This window comes from Musa acuminata, chromosome BXJ1-3 (genome assembly GCF_036884655.1).
Source record: "Musa acuminata AAA Group cultivar baxijiao chromosome BXJ1-3, Cavendish_Baxijiao_AAA, whole genome shotgun sequence".
Classification (NCBI taxonomy): Eukaryota; Viridiplantae; Streptophyta; class Magnoliopsida; order Zingiberales; family Musaceae; genus Musa; species Musa acuminata.
In genome coordinates, this window is record NC_088329.1 from 8520906 (window position 1) to 8547221 (window position 26316).

A 26316-nucleotide genomic window follows, 5' to 3' on the forward strand; every position below is an offset into this window, starting at 1 on the left:
GTAATAATGGCGATAAGACTCAGGTTGACGTCAACTGCCCCAGATGATGCCTAAGTTGACCTGACACCACTTGGTCAAATGGATCGGAACACCGACCGAGGCACATTAAACATCCTGTTCAGGCTCGGTCCTTCACGCCACGCCAACACCAGTGTCAGACGCTACCAAGAGTACGAGTTTGTCCCCTGCAAGCGGGCACATCAGGAAACAGTAAGCTTCCCTATAAATACTCGTACATTCTAAACGGAAAATGGGGGGAGGAGGACACCAATATAAATAACAAACTCCCTGTGACTATTCACTAACTTGATCGTCGGAGGGGTCGGGCCGAGCTCCCCCGACCCGACCTTTGTGTAGGTGCGAAGCCGAAGGTCCCCACAGGACGCGCAGGCGAGGAGTTCTTGCCCGGAGAGGATAGCGACCCCATCCCAATCGGAACATCGGGATCGGCCACCTCAGCAGTCTCGAGGCACGTCCCAAGGAGATCCCCGTCATCCGGACCCGAACCAAGCCGCGTCGGTCCCGAGGCTTAAGGTTGTTTACACTAACACCTATAGTTCAAGTCCCATAAATGTTCGTGAGATAGCTTTGTGATTTATCCAAGGCTGGATTTTTTTGTGACCTCTTTGAACATATCAAACAAGGACCAAACATCAAACACCTTGATGCTTGGCTTTATTCAAATGGCGATCGAGGAAACGCTCGAATACTCTGCCTACAGTGGTGAAGGGAAGATAGAGAAAGGAAGGGGAGGAGTTCTACGTCTCGTCGGTGTTTCATATAGAGATGCTGTTCGGGACACCCATTCCTGTGACGCCAGCTTCGGAGTACGGCTTCAGGAGCTGATACGGGACGATGCCGGCGCCGCATCTGTTCTTGAACTCAGGGTTAGCGTTTCTGCCGTCGATGATGCCTTCGATCTCCTTCAGCTTCCCGCTGAACCGCTCGAACGCGGCGTAGATCACCGGGTTCTGCGCCCACGACGCCTCCGGGTCGCGGCCCAGGTACTCCTCGTCGGGCGCGTGCGTCGACAGCACGTCGAGGATGGCCATCACGATCGTGGCTTGGATCTGCGAGGGGTAGCAGTGGAGCAGGGCGATCTCCGGCTTGGCCCAGAACTTGGCGAGCTGCTCGTCGTTGTAGTCCTCGACCGGCATATTGGTGCGCGCGATGGTGGGACGGTTAGGGAAGTAGCCGGCGTAGTGGTACTGTCCGAAGTTGACGGCGGCGTGGTGGCCGGAGCCCACCCAGATGATGGTGGTCAGGACGTGGATCAGGTCCTCCTGTGTGTTCAGCACCGGCCACCATGGCTCGTCCTTCTTGTCGGCGTGCCCCTTGGTTCGGACCTCCGTCCACCATTCTTGGAGCTCGGAGTCCTCCTTGACATGGCTGGCATCTGGGTAGTAGTAGTTGACGTAGTCGGTCACCCACTGCTTGATGGCTGACCAGATCAGGAGACCATCCTGCGCATACGGGTAGTCTTCTATCGTCAGCTTCAATCCATGCTCCGCCGCTGGGTCCTCCACTGCCATTCCCCTGTCGAACAACAGAAGAGCTTCGTCAAAGCTGAACTGTAGAGATTCAATGGCGACATCAATTTTCTAATGTCAAGTACCTCCGGATCAGGTCAGCTGGTAAGCCCTCCGTGTCGAACCTCCAAAGCTTGCCATAGGCCACCGAGCAGAGCTCCAAGGAGTATTTGCCCGGGGAGAAGGTTTGCTCGATGATGCCGTCTGCATTGATGAGGTAGCCGCGGGCCAGCGCGTTGATCTCCATCGTGTATCGGAAATGAGGGTGCAGCAATCGGTAGATCGGATGCATCTGACTGAGTTGCCGGTTGGCTGCGATGATGTACGGCTCCACGCAACAGTGAGTTCGCAGCCTGCGGAATGACATTACCCAGAGTGGCTCGTAAGTCTAGTTCAGATGATCTGAGACAAACGACGAAGCTCGGTGTTCGACAAAATGCTGGGCTTTCCAACTTAAAGAACTCGAATCGATCTCGATTCTAATGAAGCCGAGTGTTCATCTTACCAGTGGGAGACAAGTTGATGATAGCCCGAGTCATGTGCCAAGGCATGGGCTTTTGCAAGCTTCCAAAGCCAGGCTCCAGTGGCGTCCCAACAAGGGCTGAAGACCTGCTTCCACTGAGGCTTGGTCGGGGAAGCCGGCCGAGTGAGCTCGATGGCGAGAGGCCTCAGTGTGTCGTCCGGCGTGAGGAAGAAGACTGTGCGGGACGCATACATCGTGGTGTCTTCCAGCTCTCTAATCTTATGCACGTACGGCAGAAACAGATCATGGTAGTCCAGAATGAACAGCTTCTTCTTCTCCAGCGCCTAAATCAAACATTTTATTGTAGAATTATGAACAACTCGTTGTGATGTTTGGAAAGATACGGAGCATATCCTGCATTATACCTCTTTCACAGTCATAATTCCCTTTATTTCTCGCTCGATAAGTTCCTCGGTGATCAGAGACTCGGGCGGACCATAAATGTTTGGATCGAGTTTGCTAACCAAAGGGAATTCCTGCAACATGTCGAGCGTAAGAGATGATTCATGGCGTAGGTCCGAAACGGGTACAAGATTTCGAGCAAAGAATTCATGGGAGATAAAAGGATCATACCGTGACTAGCTGAATACTCAAAGGGTTGAGGCCTGCCAGTGTCTGCCGACCAAATTCTTCATCTCTAAACCATGAAAACTTGTCCCCTGATTCAGGCAATCAGTTCGAATCAGAAACGACGCATAGAAATCTACCAGTAAATGCAATTGACCTTCTGCGATAGAAATATTAGCTTGCTTGGCACGATCATAATGGGGAAGATGGCTTACTCTCGAACATTTCTGGGACCTCGAACTGCAGGATGCTATGGGCGCCCTGCGTGACGGCCTTGACGAGCCTCGGCACGACGGTGCGGAAGACGTGGAACGCGTCCTGCTTCGGCAGCGGCACCCCCTCGTCGAACAGCGAGTCGATGGCGGTGAAGTAGGGGAAGCCCAGCTTGGCATCCACCAGCACCGTCTGCAGCGAGGGCACCAGAGCGTGGAGCACCGAGCGGAGCGTCTTCGCCGAGAACGTCACCTGCTTCACCTCCGAGAAGTTCTCGTCCCTGGGAACGTACACATCTCCCTTCTGCTCCGATTGAGGATCTGCAGCGTGAAGAAAACGAAATCTGAAGAAGAAGAAGTAGTAGTAGTTGCAGAAGAAGAGTGTAGCATGCAGTTGCATGGATACCTTTCTTGCTCCTGGGACGCCCACTTCGGCAGCGGCGAGGATAGGGTAACGCCTCGCTTCCGCCGAGGACCGGCCTGGCCGTGCTCGGGTTCTTGTCCGGGTTTCCGAGATCGTTGTACGTGTCGTAGTCGTAGATCCGCTCAAACTTCTTGCGCTGCCCGGTGCCATTCCCTCGCAGTATCCCCAGCTCCTTCTCCCTCAGCTTCTGAAGCCCGGTCGGGGTCTGAGACGGCAAGTAGGACTGCCATGGCACACCCACAACATCAATTCCGGTCGGGCCGAGTTAGGATCCATCTACTTTGATTCAAACCGATAAATATTAATATATATTAGAGATTTAACATCAATTCAAATCAAAAACTCAACCTTCTATATTGTCCATCAAACTCAATATATGTTACCGATTCTCTCGAATTATTCGCAAAGTTCATCTCTCTCGCCTCACATGAATAATTCTGACAAATTAGGTATCAAACAATTTGATCCCATGATGACAGATTAGGCTAATATAAAACAAGTGCAACATAAAACTAAAAGTTACTGAAGCTATTTTTGAATCTTCTGTGCTTGTAACGTGGCGAACGACAAGATCATAAAGACATATCTATTAGGGTCCTGTGATAAGCATTTGGTGTGCGGGAATAACATTAATTATATATATATATATATACCCACTTTATCTTAAGTGCTGATGTGGGTTTCTTCCATTGGCAGACTCTGATTCGGACACCATGATATGGTGGGGAGGGTGTCAGAATCGAGTCGAGTAGTTATGGGACAACGGGTGACGACAATCCCCGTGATGTTACAGTTGTCCTTATTAGTTGTGCTCAATGATTGATTGGCGCGTTCCCCACAATTGTGGACCGCCGGTCATCATCAGCTTGTCACTTGTGCTTATCCACAATGACCGTTGGCGCCTCAGGGAAAGTGCGCGGCAGTTTGTGGATTTAACATCAACCAAAAAAATAGACATAATAGAATAAAAATATTTATATAATATTTTCGAAAAATACTTAAGATAGAAATAAATGCCATCATCTCTACCATGAGAGAGAGAGAGAGAGAGAGAGACCTTGTTGGTAAAGAAAACCCTGTCCTCAGGGTTGTCAAACTTGGAGTGCAACCATGACTTGCAGCTGATGTTTACAGCAATGGAGTCATCCGCTGACGAGAGGACGATATCACTGAGATACATCTCCTTGTGGTGCTCATTCCTCACAAACACAGCACCGATTTCTCCGAAGCTCGGTGGGACGCTGAAGCTGGCTTCGTACTTGGCAGTTTCAACGCCGTGGCTGGCCTTGTGAGCGAACGCCGCAATCGTCTTCTTCTCCAGTCCCGTTGCTGTCAAAACATCAGGAACACTTGTTATTTGGTATAAGATATAAGATCTCATTCATTATATCAAACTAAGGTTGAAAGGTTTAATGGATTGGGAACCCAATACAATTCACAAAAGTGTCAAAATCTTAACATATATCAGGTCAGATACCAATTCAATCTAAGAACATAAGTTTCTATGAGCCTAACATTGGATATTACTGTAATCTGACTCCTGAATATTTTATCCTCTCAACTCATTTTATTATCTCAAGACTTATGAATATTTTTTTTATATCTTTTCCTATTTATAAGTGAGTTTATTGACTATTATCTTCTCCTTACTCTTAAGGAATCAAACTTCGCCGGAGTCGATATCATTTTACAGGTAGGTCCGTTCATCTTCATCGAGTCAAACCACAAGTTTGTCTACCCGAATACCAGAATAGAAGATGAGAGGAATTCTCTTCTTAGTTATCGTCAAGTATTTTAGATAGATATTAAACCAGGAGCAGATCATCTCCATCGCGTAGGAAGATGATTACCCGGGTCGAGTTCGGCGCTGACGAGCTCAAGGTGGAGGGATTTGCCAAGCAAATCGCCGATGTCGTCGAGCCCCCGCGTTATGCCGATGTGGGCGAAGGCTCCTCCCACGGTCGGCAGCACCGTCAAGACGGCGTTGACGGTGACCGGCCTCTTCGCGGCAGCCACCACAGCCGGAGTGGACTCCTCGGCGGCGGCGGAGCAACAGATCTGCCGTCGACGCCTCGACGCCCTCCCGCGTAGAGCCGACGACGACGAGACCATGGGCACGCACGAGGCGCCATGGCCAGAGAGCAAGGGCTTATGGGAGAGGAAGAGGGAGGGGACGTGGGTCGGAGCTCGTAACCCTTGCTTCAGCATATTAGTCTGGCGGAGGAGGAACGCTCTGTGATGGATGAAGAGGGCTACGGGTCGGCTAGTCCTTATAGAGGGCTCGCCAGCCGCAGCGGTGACTACAGTCTTCAGCAATCATAGATGAATATTGTATTGTTCATCCATGGCTGCATGATTCACGTGGGAACTGACTGCCCTCTCTATCGTTCATTCTGCTACAAACGATGACTCACTAGGTAGCAGATTTGCGTCCATTTTTATTCCTCTGTCGATAGCATCTGCGATGTTTTACCGATTACGCCGCCGACGACGTGGACAGGGAGATACAGCGTGTCATGAGGCCCTTCTTCCCCAACTAGCGACTGGTTCCATCAAGATGAACAGGGAGAAGAAAAGGACGAGACCGAACCGTAGTGCAAGCTGGTCTGCATAGTTCTAACCCCAGCTAAGTTTCAATTGGAATCGAATCTAAATTATTTGGTTATGGAATCTAAATCGACCCTACATGGTTTGGTTTCGATTCTCAAAATTTAAGAACCATGATCATTGGATCCGCAATCGGGGTTCGGTCTACGTCCTTATTCTTTATGCTAAGCTGTCGATCAACAAGGATGGGTAAGAGGAAAGAAAATATCAATAAGGATACCTCTCCTCTCCTCTACACCACACACGCTCAATCCATGCGAGCGTCCCCCTAAAGAACACATGGAGAAGAAGCTTTCGGGTCCAACAACACCGAATCATGGAGACAATAACTATTAGTCTGTCGATTGCAATCAATTCATCTAAACGAATGATCATTAAGTAGAGACCGATTGACGTGTATACAATTATTGATTGCAATCAATCTATGTCAAATTAAATTATAAGAGTGACGAACGCGGTGAAGGAGTACAGTAGATTTGGTGAGCTAAACAAGATTAAGAATCTCAAGAATAATAATAATAAATAATGATGACGAGTTTCTCATGCCACGTTCCTTAAATAAGGAACTTCACGTTGAAAGCAAGCCAATAGCATTATGACCATAAATACCTAAAAAATAGGAGGAGGAAATGGTGATCACGGAAGCCCTCGACGTTCTCCTCCACTTATATGCCACGAGCATGAGGAAAAAATGGCGTTTCCCTCCTCCACATATCACCTTCAACAACAACACCGGCGTCGCAACCAAAAGGAATCAGCTTGTAGTTCCTCGTCCTTCTTCCCCTTCTCTTTCACGTCGGTGTAATTTCATTCCCTTCCTTTACTTCCATTAAAATGTCACCTCTTTCAATCGATGTTCGAGAACGATTCCAAGCGCATCTCAATCTCCATCCATCGAAACCGATGCAGATGGCTTGGCGAGCAGCTTTGTTAGTCTACCGATCTCCATCAAAAGTTGTTTTACGTGTGGCCTAAAAGATGCCATCTGATGTGTCATTTCAAGGATTGAAAGCGATAAAGTTATGAAAAAACTCGATTGACGTCGGACAAACAATGACGGATTTTGGTTTTTAATGACAGGAGTAGAAATATAAGAAGAGATAAATTAATAGAAAAATATACCTCTACGGAATGAATGCTCTCATGAATGTCTCGCACCTTTCACATGTCTTGTGACAGTGAGAAAAATCCAATCCGTTGATTGTCTCTCGATTGATGCATCATAATATTTTATCATCTTCTATAGACATAGACAAAATTATAAAAAATATAATTTTATCAAATAAAATACATGATGTCATTTCTTGGAACAAAGCAATAATTCTAATTTGGTTTGAAAAATAATCTTAAAAAAAAAAATATTAATTTGAAAATTAATATTTTCTCTCGATGGTATGCTCGACTAATATATTTTTATCTTTGTAGAGACGAATCTTTATTTATAATCTCTAATAAATCTTATTTGTTTTTTAATCTTTTCAACTCCCTTTACACCTTAAACATTTATTTGTCTAGAGAGACCCTTTTACCAAAGGTTAAATTTTCCAAACATCAAATGATATATTTTAAAAAAATATTAATTAGTTTAATTGGTAAAGATCTTAACAGTTTATTGAGCTCGATACTATTATTTCATGGCATTCCGATTTATTTTGAAAGATAAAAAAAAATAACAGATCCACCTCATCTAGTCGGTGTTGGATCCGAATAAATTTGAACACGTGTTTAAATCAGCAAAATTTCTTTGTTTTACTTGGAAAAATACGTCGAATTATAGAATGGTAGAATCCATTAAAAATAGAAGCACAAATAACTACTGCAACAAAGGAATTTAGGGATACACTAAAATGAAGTATATATAACCACTGTACTGCAACAAATAAGTGATGAGATTGTAAGTCAAAACGATCTGACCTTCGGCCCCGTCGAGCCAAATCGTTTGATGCTGGGCCGGAATTGGGTTCCGGTTTATTTCGTATCAAGCCCGATCATAAGCGTCCTCTCCGACTCGACGATTTGGTGCTGCAGTCGAGAAGCAATGTAAGAAACCCATGATCATCAGACACCACGACATCACAATTGGATCCGCCATATACGCTTTAGATAGAACCTTGGTGAAGAGAAACATGTTAGCTAACAGTTCAAAACTCAGAAGAACGTAATGATTTCAGTAGCCAATATTATTCACCAGTAGCAAACCAATAAGTGCAACTCCATGCGTGGCATCCACAACACCGCCAAGGCACATGAACTACCTGACAAGCCCAGGGATGATCTTTGAAGAAGGGGAAAAAAGTTTTAAAAAAAGAGAAAAATCAAAACTCTCAACGTGCATAAAATTCTAGTACCAAATGTGCATCCAGTTTACATGATGCATTAGAACAGATGCCAGTTACAGTGGATGAAAAATTTTGTAAAGCATGCGAGGACAGATTGGAGGAGAAAAGACCAACTCCGTTGTATTGCAAGAATCTGGCCGTGACAAATATACCTCCAGCAAACAAACATTTTTGTCGGTTCAATCAGATTGTAGACAATATAGCTGGCGAATGTTCCCCGAAGCTGCACACAAAATCTCAGTCAGTCAAAGCAATTGTGGAAACATTATAAGGACATTTTAGGTAGATCAATATAATGTACTATGAAGATATCTAGGGTTGTAAATTATCCAAAACAAAAACTGAGCCTGACCCCATCCATGTATCTGAGATCCAGTCTGGATTTAAATCTGATACGGGTCAAGTTCAATACTAGCCTGATCCAGCAATCTAGTTGAATCAAGTATGGATCAGGGCTATTCTGATCCAGCAGCGATCCAATCCAACTTATATTGTATAAAATTATGTGATCCATGTAATTTACTAAATTAGCCTATAGTATATCCACCACTAATTCAAGAGAATAACAATCAAAGCAACCTCATTTTAATGTTTAACCGAATCATAGCATACCCCTCCCTCTCCCTCTCCTCGTCACTCCTGATTCTTTCTTTTCTTGATCCCTGCGATACCTTGTTTGATCTCTCACTTAATTCATCTCTCCCTTCTTCCACACTGCCACCAAAATCCATGTTCATCCCCCGAGATCAAAAGACGCAATCCCAAAACGATGTGTAAGGCCAGTCCCAGCAAGAGCTCAGTAGCAACCTTCGAGGGGTGAATCTTTGGTCTTAAGGCATTGGTGACAACCATCACTGTGAAGAGGTTCTGGATGAAACAGATATCCACATCTTACTATACATGCACTAAGTATTTTACAATATATAAATTTACTATGTTGCTGCTACTTACCTAGTATATTCCGTAAATAACAGGTGTCCTGAGTGAAGGTATTATGCGACACACACACACAAAAAAAAAGTATAGATACTGTATTGAAGCAAAAGCTCCAAATTTTTAACCTAAGTTCTACCAGCTGGATGAAGTAGTAGGAAACTAAGCATTACCGTATAACCAATCTCTAAAATGTACATGAAGGGCCGATGCTAATTCTCGCTTTCGGTTCTCATCAAGTTGCACATCCCTGATAGCTTCTTGAACATCAGTCAGATTTGAGTGCTGGAGAAAATTACAGATTGCAAATGTTTTAAAAAAATGGCATTATAGAAGAAATACAACTATAGCTGTAGTCATCATAACACTCAAGTAGGTTCTACCTTCTTTTTCTGGGATGCTCTATAAATTTCAGGCAACGGAAATGGGTTATATTTTGTGGACTGCGGTGAGTCAGCTCCAAACCAGTTAGGAATCTGCATGTAATAAATTACAACTTGTTAGATGTTACATCCGTGAAGACTAGCAAGAAGCCCACAGAGTGTTTCACATATCAGATGAAGTGTTTCACACTCAAAAATACAGCTAAGGTTTTATCGATAGTCAAGGAAAATTAATTAGCATAAAACTGCCAGGACAAATTTTGAGCATTCACCAGAAAAAAAGAGAAATTTTAAAGGAAATATTGATACTGATTTTTTTTTAAGTGCTCGACCAAGAACTGTAACAATTTGAGCATACCAAGAAATTAGTAAACTGATCAGGATCGATACATGTGGCAGACTCAGCTTGAACATCAGAGACCCCTGCAGGGTGGGACAAAGAATCATGAGGGTCAACCATCCCCAGCACCAAGGGTTCATCCCATCTATTGATGCTCGAATCAACACCAACTTGAGCTAAGTGATCCTCCAGTTGTGAATAGTAGGTATTAAATGGTGCGACCTGTGAAGAAAGGATATAGAAGTACTCAATACTGCATGACGATATATAATTCTTGAGGCTTTAATCCAGAAGAAAAAAAATCTATAACACGCGAAGAACATAATCCATGATTTTAGCTCTGAGGTTCATCTAAAGGTGCTTCTAGGCACAGAAGTAGATATAACACTTCCGTTGATTTAAGAAATTGCAGTAGCAAGTCACTGTTAAATGGATTGGTAAATATGAGATCTCCTCACCGAGTCACTAGTATCAACTAATACTTTAGTTAAGTAAGCAACTTGTCTTATCCTTCGGTGTACCACTAACCACCAAACTCATGTATGCAACAGTAACATTTTCGGATACCATTTCTTAATTCTCTAGCATTGTAATATACAAAAGCATGGCTCATTACACTGTGATCACACATAGTATGCAACATGAGGAATAATAGGAACTTTGCTTTATCCATTATGCTCCTATCATATGAACCAGGGTCTGCCATACCGAACCGTACCACCCGGTATGGTCGGTACGTACTGGTCCGACAGGTTGTCGGTATGCGGACTGCTTGTTACCGGTCCGTGTCTGTTAGCATGTTCATGCCTTGTACAACATGTAAAAGGGCGGCCGAAGGCTTAATTGTCTCATTTTAGTTGGGTTGGTGGCCTCTTTAGGCTTGTAAATAAAGGTTGTGTCATGTGGACACGTGCGAGAGCTTTTCGGTCTGTAATGGACCATTTTACCCTTTATTGTGCCACTGTTCAGAGCTTGTAAAGTCTGTTTGTAATTTGCATTGTCTATGAAGTGTTTTTCGGACATGTTTGCTTGTGGATCCCGATTGAGGCGTTCTCTTTAACCCGTTCTCTTTTTTGTTGGTCCTAAGGGACAATGGGAGGCTTCGGGGAGGCTGACCTTTGCGGACGGACGCGCGAGGGTGCCGCACGACTTAGGCAAAACCAGCTAAGTCCGTGTCATATGGTATCAGAGCGGGACAAGCACTCATAGAAACACTTGACATGCAAACGTGGGGGACCTAGCGGGGCTGTGTTGAGGGCAGTCAGCACACGCGCGACCGTTTGAGGGAAAACGGGCATGGAGATGTAGGGAAAAGAGTCGCTCAGAGGAGTGGGCATATGAGATTGGCATTCAGAGGAATGACCTACCCTTCGCGCAAGAGGCACCACGAGAACAGGCAAGCTTGGAAGAATTTGGAGCGCACAAAGGTTGGGATGGCTGAGTTTGAGCTACGGCTCAACGTTGACAACTATACTTGATGGTGCTCTAGGCAAGCGAGGCGCTTGGCAAGAATGAGACCATGCAAGGTGGAATGAGTTGCTCAACGACCAAAAGAGTTATGCAAAGCTCACAGAGGTGAGGGGAATTGCTAACTCGAAGAATTTGGTACTCATGCATGGGCTTGTATGCGGACGACGGAATGTTCGTGGCCATCCCAAGGCGACCGAAACTCGGCGCCATGGAGCATTGAAACTTTCTCTTCGGCATGTGAAGGATACGTCCGTAGGAGGCTGAAGTGTGCAATGAGTTCAGCATGTTGCTAGGCCTTGAGGGGTGCAGTGGGGGCTGTATTGACGGGGAGTCGCAATCTAGCAAGTGCGTTTGCAGGAGGCAGAACAATGCACAGTTTGTTCAACAGATCGGAGTAGTCCAAGGGGATGGTGGTCTCCGAAACGAAGAAAGATGTTGCTCCAATGGGACAGTTATCCAGGAGGGATAAGTCCCGGCTCTCCAGAGGGAGAATCATGTGAGACGGACCTCACATGTTGAGGAGGAGTACCTCAACAAACAACAACTCCACGAAGCTCGATGGACTGAGCAAGCGGCGAGGAGTCGTCGCATGATCTCGCTTGAGAGAATGCATTGGTGGATGCATTGCGAGATCAAGTGGGGGAGCGACCCAAAGCAACTTAAATGAAGGCACATTTGGAGTCGATGTGGAGATCGGACTCAAGGGAGGGCTGACCCGTGAAATGGTGGGCGCGAGGGCTACCATCGACTCAATGCAAAAACGAGGAGCGGAGCAACTTGGGTGTAACTTGGCGAAGTACTCAAGCCGCATGAAGGGAGCCAGCATAGAAGTTGGAACGTGGAGCAGAGGCACAGTGCTTTCCTTAGACGGAGGTCAAGGACATGAACTCTTGCAGAGGCAATAGTAGGATCATGTTGTTCCATGGGTCCTTCATTCTGACGAAGCGGACTCATCTTGCATGGTGCCAAAGACGAAGGGAGCTTCGGGGCACATGCACCTTATCTCGGAAAAGCATTTGATGGAGGACCTAAGGCGACTCAATTTGCGGAGGCGAAGTTGGGTTCAGAAGGCCTTAGCACGGGGCAAGAGGACGCAGAGGCGGGTACTCTTGAAGAATATGCCATAGTGTTGCCATTCGAGTTGCTATGAAGGAAGCGGGGCGCAGCGGAGATTGTACTGGTAGGGGCAGAGGCCCAGGATCCAGACAATGATGCACAAATTACAGTGAAGTCGGTGGACTTCGGGAGCTACTAGGCGACGGACTGTCCTAGAGCGGTGCTTCATCTAGGTGTGACCCAAGAGTGGGTGGATGAAGGTCGATTGCCAAAGGAGCGAACAAAATCGAAGGTGGAGGAGACCCTGCGATGTATTGGCAGAGGCCACACATGGAGGGTTCACAATTCGAGTTTATTCCACAAGGATCAGAATGCAATGGAGATGTCACCAGGAGGTGATATGGTGCAACGGATCGTGGTGGAATAGTTCGTGGCAATGCGACACACACGACATAGTCCCGGGAGGGACTAGATCATATGGAGGTATGATCGGGAGCTACTGGGAGCTCCACTTCGGTGAACAACACGACGGCAAGAAGGGCTATGGATTCAAGGAGTCAAGGCCATGGTACCGCAGAGGCGGGTCTTCCGGGCGTGCATCGAATTTTGCATCGGATGGAAACCTTGGTCATCAGCATATGGGGGCTGTGTTCCACTAAGGGAAAAGTTCGAATGCAAGTACCAGTGAGTCCCGGGAGGGACTAGATCATATGGAGGTATGATCGGGAGCTACTGGGAGCTCCACTTCGGTGAACAACACGACGACAAGAAGGGCTATGGATTCAAGGAGTGAAGGCCATGGTACCGCATAGGCGGGTCTTCCGTGCGTGCATCGAATTTTGCTTCGGACGAAAGCCTTGGTCATCAGCATATGGGGGCTGGGTTCCACCAAGGGAAAAGTTCGAATGCAAGTACCAGTGAGTTCCATGGGAGGAACTTGATCATGCAGAGGTATGATCGAAGCAGCTGGAGAGTTGGACTGCTCCAGAGCTCATATTCGCTTAAGGGAGCCTGACAAGTTAGAGGACAAGGCCGAGTAAGCGAACGTTGCTACCAAGGAAGCTAAGGAGAACAGAATCGGTGCAAACCCTACAACGTGATAGCAGAGGCCATGCATGAGAGTTGCAGTCTGTCTTTCCATCGACCAAACGGACTGCTTGGAGAACACAGAGGTGTTGAAGCAGGGGGTCGAAAGGGGCGAGGAAGCGACGATGAGTCCAGAGGGACTTAGCTACCCAAAATCAAGCATCAGTCAGAATGGAGGTGGACTCAGAGGAGTGCCACGGAGACATATCTACTAATCGTGAAGAAAATGGATACAGATGCGAGGAGACGGATAGTAGGGCCATGGGCATGGCAGCGTCATGGTACCGCAGAGGCGGGACTTTCGTGAAAGTCAGCAATCCCTTGCTCTCACGGAGGGAGAGCGCTTGGTCGTGAAAGGGGCCGAGGAGGTGGAGCATGCAGAGGCAATCTCCAAGTACCGAGACAAGGCTGAAGGGCAGAGGCCAAGAAACTTCGTAAGACCGGTGTCAACAAGTTTCTCATCAAGATAGCCGTAAGTGGAGGACTTCGGGTCATGCAAGAGTGCACGACCAAGGAACGAAGCAGGCAGTACGCGGTGCTGTACCTTTGCTACTCAGTGGAGTAGGCGGCAGGGTTGATGGAGAAGACGGTACAATCCTAGAGGCGACCTCATCTATCAGAGAATTACTCCAAGTTGGGGAGAAAACTTCCCGCATTCCAGAAGTTCGATGGCATTGAGAAGGTGAATCACAGTAGCTAACTCAACGCAAGGAGTGCAAACACTTCAAGTGCTTCAGAAGTGTGAGCAAAGAGCAGGCGAAGGCCAGTAACCAGCTCGATGCATGAAGTACAACCTCGAGGAGGCGGGCGAAGTCAAGTAACCTTTGCCTTCTCAACTCTTAAGAGAATGGGCGAAACCGAGTACCCCAATTCTCTTATCTATCCAGCAGAGGAGCTCTGCACAAGTTCAAAGACCCTTCGAAGATAACGGAAGACAATAGTTGTCAAATCCTCACCAACGGTGATCAGTGCTACTGAGAGTAGATTGTCCGCTTCATTTCCCAACGAAATGCCAATCGAAAGCGGAAGTGATGCGAACCTACTTGGATGTGACAACTAACTGAAAGAAGAGTCAATGAGCAGATTTTGTGGAGGAAGGACCCAAAACTTCAGAAGTTTGCAAGACGATGCTCGTTAAAACTCCAACAAGCATCCACCCAGTTCGAGCAGCATGTGGAATTTATGAGAGACTGGCGCAGTAAGGATGGTCTTTTCCTTCATCTGGGAGATCCGCAGGAATCAATGAGGATCAACACAACTTAGCCAACCCCACACCAGAGTCAGAGTCATTGGCGAGTTGAAACAGCATGGCGGATCAAAGGTTTGACTACTCAGAAACAGCAGCGGAGAGCAGCTGGGAGCCAGGAGGCGCATTGCAGCTGGAGCAGAAGATTGAAGACTCAGCAAAGGCGAAGAGTTGCAGTGTTCACAAAGGCTTCGACGAGGACGTCGAAGGGATAAGTGGGGGAGAATGTCACGGACAAACTTCGAAACAGGGTGTTTGATGTAATGCTTATATCTGTCCGTGTCTGTTGGCATGTTCATGCCTTGTACAGCATGTAAAGGGGCGGCCGAAGGCTTAATTGTCCCATTTTAGTTGGGTTGGTGGCCTCTTTAGGCTTGTAAATAAAGGTTGTGTCATGTGGACACGTGCGAGAGCTTTTCGGTCTGTAATGGACCATTTTACCCTTTATTGTGCCACTGTTCAGAGCTTGTAAAGTCTGTTTGTAATTTGCATTGTCTATGAAGTGTTTTTCGGACATGTTTGCTTGTGGATCCCGATTGAGGCGTTCTCTTTAACCCGTTCTCTCTTTTGTTGGTCCTAAGGGACAATGGGAGGCTTCGGGGAGGCTGACCTTTGCGGACGGACGCGCGAGGGTGCTGCACGACTTAGGCAAAACCAACTAAGTCCGTGTCAGCTCGGTATACCGTACCGTACCGGTACCGAGCCCAGGTCGAAATACCGGTATGGTACGGTATTGCGAACCTTGATATGAACAATATCTTTCTCAACCTCTCTTATTGAATAATATAAGCACAATACCAAAGCATTTCTAATCTTTTTTATCTTATTAAAATCTATCTCAACCTCAATTTCAACGTTTGATAAATACTACATTATGCTTATTATGCTCCTAGTCCTACTCATACAAGATTGTGGCTTAGTATTTATTTTGTTTCATCTCCATCTTAATAAACAATCAATACAGACGAAGAAATATTATGTTTAGATGTTCAAGCCCAATTGCAGGCCAAAATCCTATGATCAGTGTCAACCACGTGAATTGATATTAGAGAATGAGATCACCATAACTAAATAAGAAACAAACATATCTGAAAGGAATCCACTTGCACCTTCTTTAGACCAAGGTCTTCAATTTCGAATAATACCGTTCGGTACGGGCGGTATGTATCGATCCGTCAGCAGACCAGTACACGGACCGTCCGTTACCGAGCGGTATATATATATAAGGCGATGTCGCCTTTCCCTTCTCCCACGCGGGGCGATGTCGCCTAAATCTAAATAACATGGGGTGTAGGCAACATATCGCAATGTCGAAGTACAAGGAAGAACAAGCAGACTCATAGGATAGAATTCCATGCTCGGCTACATTTTTTAATCCTTAGGGCAGATTCCGGATCCTTATTGATTGAGCTCGAAGATGAGCAAACGGAAGCACGCTTTCGCACATCAACAAATGGCACGCAACTGGAAAAAGCCATCCTTTACTACCGGAGATGTTTTATATATATATATATATATATATATATATATATATATATATATATATATATATATATAAAAGATTTTTTTTACTTATAAATATATAGGCGACGTTGTCGAGGTAACGTCGCCTCGTTTTTCTACGACGTCACCGAACGGTATACCGCTCAATATACAATACCGTATCATACCGAATGAATGTCGAAACTCCGGTACGGTATGATATTTTAATCCTTGCTTTAGACCACTCAAACATGTCCTAGAAAAAATGTCATTATTCCTGGATGAAGAAAGTTATTCTCTTTCCATTAGATATTCTATTAAGAAAGTTATTCTCTTTCCATTAGACATTCTATTATGTTGTAACATCATCCATAATATATTTTACTTATAGGTTTATAAGATCATGATCCAACAATAGGTTAGTATTATCCAGACTGAATGAACTGTGATATCCTAACAATATCAGTTAAAAGTATCAGAACTTATAAAACTAGTCATGCTCCATTTTTTTTATTATCATTCACATGTCTGTTCTACTGTATATCAGAAATGAAAAAGAGGCCACCAGAGAATTTGAATCTTTGCTGATAAAAGGATAATTTAGTAAATAACTGTTTAGATAAAGACTACAATCAAATTTTGATTGCATCATAATGTTTGATGCCTCATTCATCTTCACCCATGCTTTGATATCCACGCATATTTGGCATCAATAATTTTATTCGGATGGGATGTGCACTTCCCATTTAAAATATTAATGGCAAGATATGGATACAGAAGAAGTAAAAAAATAAAGAAACAAAGAACACTTACTTGCAATTTATGATTATCTCCAACGATAAGAGGTTGTTGATTAACCCCTAAGCAAAACAGACATTCACGACAATTTGCAATACAAATGCGTTTTGCAGCTGCAATAACCTGTACCCTCTCACAGTGCTCCACTTTAACAGCCTAAAAAAAATAAAGAAAAACACAACTACTGAATTCAAAATCCAATCAAGAAAACAGCATAAGTAAAACATTCACATGCCAAGAGGCATGAAAGAAAGTAAATCTTACTAATATTTGTTCTATATAATTAGTTTTGCCAACTTGCTCCACGGCATATTACAAAAACATTAAACATATAACAATATATTAGGATAAGGAAAAAAATAAGTGGACATAGAAAGCAAATGAAATGGTTGATAACAGACCAAAATTGTAGCTGCTCCTAGAAATAATACATATAAAATCATCAAGCATTCAATTATTAGAAAATGAAGAACAAGCAGCACTAGATATGTAGGTTTTTCCATTTTTTAATGTTAAGATATCTTATTATCTACGTATGAAATTTGATGATGTTGCTTAAAGTTTAATTCATTTTCATTTCTATTCATAGGAATTAAATATATGTTTGCATATGCACCTGTGCCTGCATACCTCGTATGCCTCCGCCATGACCCAACTACTTCCATTCCACTTCCACTTTTTTAAAAGCTTGATTAGGCAGACAAAATGTGTACAATTGCTAGCTTATGCACTATTGATCTAATAACACTTTGCATTATTCCTCTAAAGTGATCTTTGATAAGCACAATGTGATCACCGCATACCTTACCAATGGCACCAAGAACAACAGTCGCATCTGAACATCCATAAATTGTAGCATAGCTCAAAGGTGCTAAGATGTATATCACCGAATCATGGCAGTTTAACACCTGCAGTATAACAGCTTTATTTTTATATAGAACCAAGTAAAAGTTAATATCACACAAAAGCTAGCTAGAATATGATGGAACCTCAACTATAACACATTGTTCTACTAGTCAATTAGAAATTTTGAGAGCCACTTATCTAAAATCCTTTCACAACAGTATTCTGTTCTTGCCTCTGTCACCGTTGTTTGCTTGGTGATCAGTATTAAATACAAAAATTCTATAAATTATTAGCAATAACATGCTGTAAAATATCCACAAGAAATGGTGTTCCAACACATTAGAATTAACAAACCAAATTTAACCATGTGCACAAGTTTTTCAAAGTAGATGCACAAATTGCAGTAGTCCACAAGAGTCAACATCTGAAGGCAAGGTTTTCCGTACCATGAAATTCCAGGTGTACGACCCATTATTTACCTATATGCAACTAGCAGCACATGGACTGAACACTTTAGATGAAATCTAATGTACATGCATGAACCCAGTTATTTTTGGTTTATTTACAACTAAAGCAGGTTCCATTCAAGTAAAATCCTGATGCATTCAAGGGCTAGTGTTGGAAAATTGCTGCAGTAACCTTAGAGAGAAGAATTAGAAGAGTTAGGGTCAAACTGGAGTGGTCCGCCATATCCGAACCAGATATGGATAACTAAATTTGTACACGTCAGATACCTTTATCTCTGTCCCACTTTAAATATAAAAATGGACATGCTCGGGTTATAATTGCACCCAAACATTTGAACTCCAAATACATATAGAATAGTCAAATTTACTTATATTAATCTAAGAAAGAAATCATTTGACTGTGTTTTCCTATGTAATATATTTGTTTGAAACAAATATGGTAACAAAATTTAGTATTTGTTTAATATCCATATCCAAATTCTTATCTGCCGATCAAAAACAGATATGGTTATGGTTTCTCCACTATTTGATCTGTTTGGACACATAAAAAGAGAGCATGTGACTGCTATAGATATATATTGTTTTATTTTTGTTTTTTTAACTTTGCTAGCAGCCTATGAGATTGCACTGAAATCTTGCTCCATAACAGCATATCATATTTATACACCAGCATGCCAAAACCCAATATGGATCGAGATTGTCAAACCTGGTTTGAAGGTACGAATGAAGGTTTGCCAATGTGGCCTTACCTTTAGAGAAGGCCCCTTAATATCACATGGCTGCTTGACCACCGAAGCTTTTGATATACCCTCCACAAAAGTTACACTTGTCACGTATGTTGAATTAGCAGGCACAGAGGTCCCAGGAGGTGAGCTGCTTTGGACCCTTGTATGACTTGAGCAGATATCAGTCATTGGCACATCCAAGTCTGCAGCATTATGCATATTGTTGTCCTTTGCTAATACCTTCTCAGCATTATGTTCCAATGAAACGACTATGTTTTGCACGACCCAGTCATGGACTTGAGCTGCAGAAACAGGAACAGCAGGCATGTCTGGATCTGAATTAGCAAAAAAAGGAGCTGCTTGGGTCAATGGAATTCCTTCAGAAAAATGGAGAAGGAAACCAAGGTGTTCAAATCTTTCCACTGTCAAAACCTGTAAATGAGATATTTAACAAGAAAAAAGCAGAAAAGATGTCATTACTTTGGAAAACTGAAAGAATTGCAACGGCATGTAACAAATGAGAAGTATTAGGATGTCCTCATGTGACAAACCAGAGATTCATCACCCTCCCCTTCAGCAGGCTCCGCCAATAGGGTAATAATATTGGCCATATGCTTCTGTAAGTATGATAACTGATGAGCTTCTTCATCCACTTGTGAAGGCATAAATCGACGACTATTACTGCGTACAAGCTGCAAATTTAGCAAATTAGGGATTCAGAAGCCTAATTTTTCTATTTATCTAAATCATAGATGTGCTTGATTACCATAGCATGAACAATAAAACTAAGCTGTATGCGACTACAAAATTTGAACAATCTGACTCAAATTTCTTGGCTGGCGCTACTGTAATCCAAATTTTGCAGATAACATATGAATTCACTTAATCAATTCAAGGAGTACCATTCCAGTGCTGCTTTCAGGGAGCATTTTATCAAGTACCTCCATCTTTTTGATTGAGCAAGAGTTCAAATTCAGATTCTAAAGGGAAACCAGGAATAGAACAGTTTCTTTAAGAATCAAAAAGCCCCTTTTGTGATAAATTTTCAGCTATGCTCCTGATTTACCCCCCCATGCTCCACTTGCCAAGGTGTCTTTATTTATATCATCTTGAAAATCTAACGACCATGCATGATGTTAATCACTGAGCTTAGAAATGAAACATGATTGAACAAGCTCTCCTACTTGTTCAGGTATCAAAATTTAGCTAGAAAGATGTATGACTTGTGCTTGAAAATACAATTAGTAAGTGGTCGAAAGTAGCTCAAATATATTTCCGATTATTTCAAAAGTAATTGCATACTTGTAAAAGAGTAGAAGCACCAAATGTTGCACGCTAAGAAGGACCAACATTGCTGATGATCAGAAGTTTCTATCAAGATTCTCTGGTTCTTCTATGCTGCATTATATTGGCAATATCCAAGTGTCGCCATAATGGACTGATTTTTTGGAGGTTACTCACATAGTCAACAAATTACATGTGCACAGCTATTAGAGACTTCAAGTACGATGATTGTTCTTCAAAATTAGATCCTATGAATCTTTTATTCCTAGCATTCATTGACAAAATTTTGCAACGGGAAGCAATTTGTGTCACCGAATGCGAAATGGTTGAGGAGAAAGTTGCAAGGATTAAGACAGTTCCAGGACCTGAAGTGGCGAGAGGGCGGACAAGTAGCCGTCAAAGGCCGATGTGGAGGGCCAGACATCGGCGATGGCAGCCGAGTCCTTGTGCGGACGGGGGACCAGCCGCTTGTAGGACTGGACGTAGAGAAATAAGACAATATAATGGACGTCGGCGACGCCGTCCGGATCGGGTTCGAAAGGGAGGACGGATGCAAGGGTATCGAGGGCAAGGCGAGCGTGGTCGAGAGAGATCTGGAAGGCGTCGGCGAGGGCGGGGACGTCGACGCGGTGCGGGGAGTTGATGGATCTGTGGAGGAGCTTGTCAGCGAGGGCGGCTAGGGTTTGGGTTCCGTCGGAGAAAATGAGCTTGGGAATGGGGAGGAGACCGTGCTCGAAAGGCTCGCGCCGGGGGCGGAGGAGGAGCTGGGGGGAGCGGGCAGAGGTGGCAGCCGGGGCGGGTGCGTCGACGGAGGGAGGAGAGGAAGAGGCGTCGATGGAGGGTTCGACTTGGCCTTCGACCATCGCTTCGTTTTCTCGCTATATTTTTTCTTTCTTTCCGTGGGAGGAAGGATGGAGTGAGAGGGAAGGGAGAAAGCCATATATTGCTTCTACATCGGTCACGGAGTGAGGCGACGGGAACCCACCCGAGAGTTAACGTCTCCGCTGGAGTAGGATAGGAAGGAAGATGTCGCGGATTTAAAAAACGGTATCATCTTGGCGAGAGACCGAAGAGGGAAATAATGCTTTCGACTTAGTCGCGGGTTGGTTGCTAATCTTCTTGCTAATTGGCCCCTAAACCATCATTAACTCCACGTTTCAATTCATAAAGATCGGGTTTATATATATATATATACACACACACACTTTTGAAATAGCATATTTTCCCATGCAATTTTTATTATTGAATGTATCCATATCATGTTATGATTCATCGAAAAAAGTTCATCGATTTTAATTGTGGTTAATATTGGCAAGTTCAAGTTATATATAACACTTGTATTACTCCTAATATTCTTAGCATCATGATAATTTTTATTGTGTACACATGTTAATTGAAGTTTTAAATAGCAGTTAAAATGACAAATTAATTATAGGCATACATTACAGAAAAAAAAAGGATCGATCTAAATGACACCAAGTAATATTTAATGCAGTTCTCAGAGAATCATAACATGCCTTTACCTAATCGAAACGTCTCTTAAGGACAAGGATTTATCTTTGTGTATGGGAGGCTTCTCATCATTTGATTATATTTAATCAACAGGAAAATACTGTATAAATGTAATTATAGAAGAATCATGACAGCTAAATAATTTACCATGAAAGGCTTAGCTTTTAAAACAATCTTTATAGTCCATTTGTTACCGGATCAGAAGCACATCATCTAACCAATTTTATTTATTTCCCTGAAGCAAGAACCGGTCTACTATATAGGATGACTTGTAAGAAGAACAAATAATTGAAAAGATAAAATTGATTTAAATTATACATAAATCTGGGAATCAACTAAAACAAAGTTTCATGCTAATTAAAATCTTTTGATGTGTCTATGGAATTACATACACTAAAAATCAAAAGAATTGCATACTTATGATCGCTAAAGGAATATCAACATTCAAAAATGTCAAACAAAAGAAGATGAAGAAACCCTACCCAAATCAAATTGATAGGCAACCATAGAAAATGCACCATCTATGTCTACCCACAACACATGGATTTACTCTCACTTGGAGGCTCCTGCCCTGGAACTACTATCTGGGTTCCTTTGAGCAAGCTTGAGTTTCCAGTAGAGTCAGATTGGTCATTAGCGACAAGAGATTTCTTGCTTGTGATCCGATATATCTCAGTGAGCACAGTCACAAAGGCACCCTCGACATTTGTGGCCTCAAGAGCAGAGGTCTCCATGAAAAAGAGATTCTCGCGTTGGGCGAATTCTTTGGCATCCTCAATGGGCACTGCACGAAGACTTCCGAGATCAGATTTGTTGCCAATGAGCATTATTACAATGTTTCTATCAGCGTGTCCCCGTAGTTCATCCAGCCATCTTGCCACATGGTCAAACGTTTGACGTTTCGTTATGTCATAAACCAACATTGCCCCCACTGCGCCTCTGTAGTATGCACTTGTTACGGCCCGGTACCTGTTGGTAATCATCATAGGGAATTGGAATTTTAGATGTAAGGTGAACATTAACCAGAAGCAGAAGTAAGGCAATTTATAGGAGAAGATGCTGACAGTCAGCTGCTATTAAGATGGACATTACTAGTGTTCAGTACTAAAGCATACTCTTCCATCGAAGGTTCTTTATTCCAGAACTGCCATATTGCAAATGTACACTCACTCAATACTCACAAGATTAAATCCAGAAAAGTTGGTCTGAGTTGATCTAGGGTAAAACAAGAACTTATATTTATCATTTTTTTCATTGCATTAGATAGCAGTAGCATCCAAGTTTATATTGGTCAATCTAAAGATTTTATTTTCCTTTTCATTAGCAAATGTATTTTGGAATTTGGGTTACTGAAGTAGTAGGTTCGGGATTTCAATATTTTATGAGTTCCTGTTTGGTGCTCAATTAAGCAATTCTAGGCATATTTGGATAACCACGTAAGCAGGTATGAAGAACTTGAGTTGTTTTAGCAAATCATAGAGCTCACAACAATCAAGTCAATTTAAATATAGCTACTAGTGTGATCGATTGGTAATCTGAAGGTGGTACATAAATTAAAGTTAATATATGACAAGGGTAGAACATCATATATCACCTACCTCAAAGGCAAGGATTTCACAAGAGAAATGACTATTCCAAAAGTGATCGAAACAAGTTTAAGCGATATAAGCACTACCTTGGTTTACTCCAGCTAATGAAAAGTAGCAAGGGCAAATTGTCATTATATAGTTGTTCCGATCTCATAAATATGTCTGGACCATCTCTTGGAAACATTTTATATTCCAGGTAATTCTCCAGCCACACATTTCCAAATATGACAATAGCCCAAGTTACTTCTATAACAAAAATCTTGGTAGAGGACTGTATAAAGTTCATTTCCATTATTCAATAAGGAGCTCCAAAGCAAAATGCATTTATTATGGTAGACTTAGGTGGAATCTTATTCACATAGATTCAACCATGTCTATAATTAGGCAAAGAATAAATTATCAAAGTCAAATCAGAGCCATCTCGAATTTATGGTGCATACATTTTACTAATGTAAAGGTATAGATTTTTACTTTGCACCTAACAACTAGTCTACTAAAGGACCAGAAAACAAAACTGTTTGTCGGTATGGTTATTCAATTTTCCCCAAGTAGACATGACGTTCAGAATGCAATAATCTAATGGAGGGCAAGCATTAGTGCCATCATAAAGTGTAACTCAGATAAGTGTAACACCTAGTTAGTCTAATATTAAAAATAGGTTAAGACTAAAATTAACTTATAGGGATCTAATAATGGTTTGGACACAACAAAATTAACAGATAAATCATCTATACCAGATACACATATATAATTAAAAAAATCCAGCACTTCTATACTAAAACGAAATTGAGTGAAAAATGTAAGAGAATCCCAATTCTCAGTGGAATACACTTAGATCATTAGCAATGCTGAGCAAGATATCAATCATCCTTCATGCCATTACCTTTTATCTCAAACCATAACGCAGCAAACATGATCACCTAGCATGAAGCACTGTCTTTTATGATTGCATTCATTTCATTCCTCAATAATAATTGGCTGTCATGGCTCTTGAACCTATCTCTCATACACCAAACTTCTAAAGACTTAAAAGCATATATAAAATCCAGAGGAAGTTAACATGAAGATAGAGGAAGCACTTATCTGTGTAGTTGGGACAACTATGCCACAGCTCGAAGTATACTAATGTGCCAGTGAAGTGTCAATAGCTATGTCCTGACACAGCTAAAAATGGAATAGTATCAATTGTGCCAAATTCAAAACTATATTTCTAAAGCACTATATAGTTCACTTTTTGTTACTAACTGTTAAACAAGAAATTAATATGCAACCTACCTACATTTTTCAAAGTCATTATATTATTGACACTTAAAATTTTGTTAATACATTTCGGATGTATTAACCGCATCATCACTTGTAAAAAGCCAAAGTATATTGGATCTCCACATGTAGGATTAAAAATCTTTAGACAAACTTATTTCTACAGAGGAATGGGTAAAATATAATTGTCAAAAATCACCTGTGCCACTGTGATTTCTTTGGAACATTATTGAAGCAGAAGGGCTAGACTAATGTCTTATTACAACCGTCGATCAAGCCAACAAGCACTGTTTGATGGTGCAAAATAGCTGTTGAATTATTAGTCTCTGTTGCAGGTAATGATTTCTGAACTAAACTGAGACTATGCATGCATTTTCTTCTAGTTGTGTTTGAATGTATATAGATGGCGGTCAGAATTTTGATTCCAGTTTGAATCGATGAAAGTCCTGCAATGGACTAATTGGCAGTTGACCTTTGTTTTCTATTAAGGATTTTTATTCTACGCTCTGATATGTCTTCTGTTGAATTCCTCCAAATAATGTTTTACTTCAATTCTTGAATCTATCCTATTCTTCCTCTTCATCTGATTGAAAATCAAAGCGAAAGTGACAAGTAAAACTGCAATGGATATGACAACAACAAGAATACACTCAAAGAAAGATCTTCATAAAACATCAAAACCAAATTCAACCTTGTTGAAAATAGCCCTTGTAAGAGTGAACAGGATGTTCAGAATCAATGGAATTTGTATCAACAAGCATTACATTTCCTCAACATCCGGTACACTAATCAGCATCTGATGCAACGTCCCTAAATATTAAAGGACACCCAATAAATAAGGATGGATCTAAATTGAAATTTAATTAATTATTGAAAGGAAATAACCTGCTCTCTCAAACGATCAAATGCATGAAGAAAAAGGATACAGGAAACGTCATCTTAATCAACCAAATCAGGACCCAAATAACACGAGAAAGAACAGAACGAAAAGGAAGTTTAAATCGATGAAATTAATTAGAGACGACCTCTCCTGGCCGGCAGTGTCCCAGATCTGGGCCTTGATGGTCTTGTCGTCGATGTTGAGGGTACGTGTCTGGAACTCGACGCCGATGGTGGCCTTGGAGTCGACGCTGAACTCGTTGCGGGCGAAGCGGGCGAGCAGCTGCGACTTGCCCACCGCGGAGTCCCCGATCAGCACCACCTTGAACACGTAGTCGATCCTCTGGTTGAACTCCCCGTACCTGCTATTCCTCGAAGACATCCTCTCTGTCTCTCTCTATCGATCTCGATCTCAATCTTGGTTCCAACGGAATCAATCAATCAATCGAGGGCGAACGGATCGCGGCGACGACGACGACCGCCAGCACGACGAGGCAGAATCAGAAGACGAGGGATCGGATAGAAGAAGACGAGGACGAGGACGACGAAGAAGAGAAGAATCTCTCTCGATCAACCAATATAAATTATGATTCTCTCTTCAGGCGCCAAACAAACCAGGAAACGGAATCGGTTAGGTCTGGGTTTGTGGGGGGGGCGGTGGGTGGGGGAGGTGTCGAGATCGAGATCGAGAGGGAGAGGGTGGTCGTCGATGGTGTGCTACTGTTACGGAAACGGGGCCGTTCTTAGACGAGCAATCCT

At 42.9% G+C, this 26316-nt stretch overlaps 3 protein-coding genes across 4 annotated transcripts; all 3 read right to left on the reverse strand.

The window, feature by feature from the left end:
• Nucleotides 1-557: 557 nt before the first annotated feature.
• Nucleotides 558-5636, reverse strand: LOC135620634 (linoleate 13S-lipoxygenase 2-1, chloroplastic-like). Its single transcript, XM_065123392.1, has 9 exons — nucleotides 5106-5636; nucleotides 4313-4584; nucleotides 3238-3478; nucleotides 2835-3152; nucleotides 2626-2711; nucleotides 2418-2528; nucleotides 2035-2336; nucleotides 1616-1882; nucleotides 558-1536 (listed from the first exon to the last, which is right to left on the reverse strand). Exons 1-9 carry the CDS (start codon nucleotides 5461-5463, stop codon nucleotides 777-779), a joined length of 2715 nt encoding a protein of 904 aa, XP_064979464.1. The 5' UTR covers nucleotides 5464-5636; the 3' UTR covers nucleotides 558-776.
• Nucleotides 5637-8010: 2374 nt separating this feature from the next.
• LOC103977942 (uncharacterized) lies at nucleotides 8011-21272 on the reverse strand. Of its 2 annotated transcripts, XM_009393607.3 has the most exons (9): nucleotides 20683-21267; nucleotides 19585-19725; nucleotides 19058-19465; nucleotides 17799-17903; nucleotides 17011-17151; nucleotides 9876-10079; nucleotides 9518-9610; nucleotides 9308-9419; nucleotides 8011-8424 (listed from the first exon to the last, which is right to left on the reverse strand). In XM_009393607.3, exons 1-9 carry the CDS (start codon nucleotides 21178-21180, stop codon nucleotides 8381-8383), a joined length of 1746 nt encoding a protein of 581 aa, XP_009391882.2. In that variant the 5' UTR covers nucleotides 21181-21267; the 3' UTR covers nucleotides 8011-8380. The 2 variants fall into 2 exon arrangements, with proteins under 2 accessions (XP_009391882.2, XP_064979466.1); XM_065123394.1 differs by lacking the exon at nucleotides 9876-10079 and having other exon boundaries at nucleotides 20683-21272.
• An 845-nt stretch (nucleotides 21273-22117) lies between these two features.
• LOC135620706 (ras-related protein RGP1-like) lies at nucleotides 22118-26256 on the reverse strand. Its single transcript, XM_065123396.1, has 2 exons — nucleotides 25704-26256; nucleotides 22118-22798 (listed from the first exon to the last, which is right to left on the reverse strand). Exons 1-2 carry the CDS (start codon nucleotides 25937-25939, stop codon nucleotides 22357-22359), a joined length of 678 nt encoding a protein of 225 aa, XP_064979468.1. The 5' UTR covers nucleotides 25940-26256; the 3' UTR covers nucleotides 22118-22356.
• Nucleotides 26257-26316: the final 60 nt, after the last annotated feature.

Coding starts and splice junctions, on each gene's coding strand:
- LOC103977942 (XM_009393607.3), bottom strand. CDS start 21,180: ATGGTCGAAGGCCAAGTCGAACCCTCCATCGACGCCTCTTCCTCTCCT. Junction 17,152..17,798: donor TTCTTGGTGCCATTGGTAAG/GTATGCGGTGAT, acceptor TATTTTTTTTAG/GCTGTTAAAGTGGAGCACTG. Junction 10,080..17,010: donor GAGATAATCATAAATTGCAA/GTAAGTGTTCTT, acceptor CTTTCTTCACAG/GTCGCACCATTTAATACCTA.
- LOC135620634 (XM_065123392.1), bottom strand. CDS start 5,463: ATGCTGAAGCAAGGGTTACGAGCTCCGACCCACGTCCCCTCCCTCTTC. Junction 2,712..2,834: donor GGTCCCAGAAATGTTCGAGA/GTAAGCCATCTT, acceptor TGCCTGAATCAG/GGGACAAGTTTTCATGGTTT. Junction 1,537..1,615: donor CCAGCTGACCTGATCCGGAG/GTACTTGACATT, acceptor GTTGTTCGACAG/GGGAATGGCAGTGGAGGACC.
- LOC135620706 (XM_065123396.1), bottom strand. CDS start 25,939: ATGTCTTCGAGGAATAGCAGGTACGGGGAGTTCAACCAGAGGATCGAC. Junction 22,799..25,703: donor GACACTGCCGGCCAGGAGAG/GTCGTCTCTAAT, acceptor GATTACCAACAG/GTACCGGGCCGTAACAAGTG.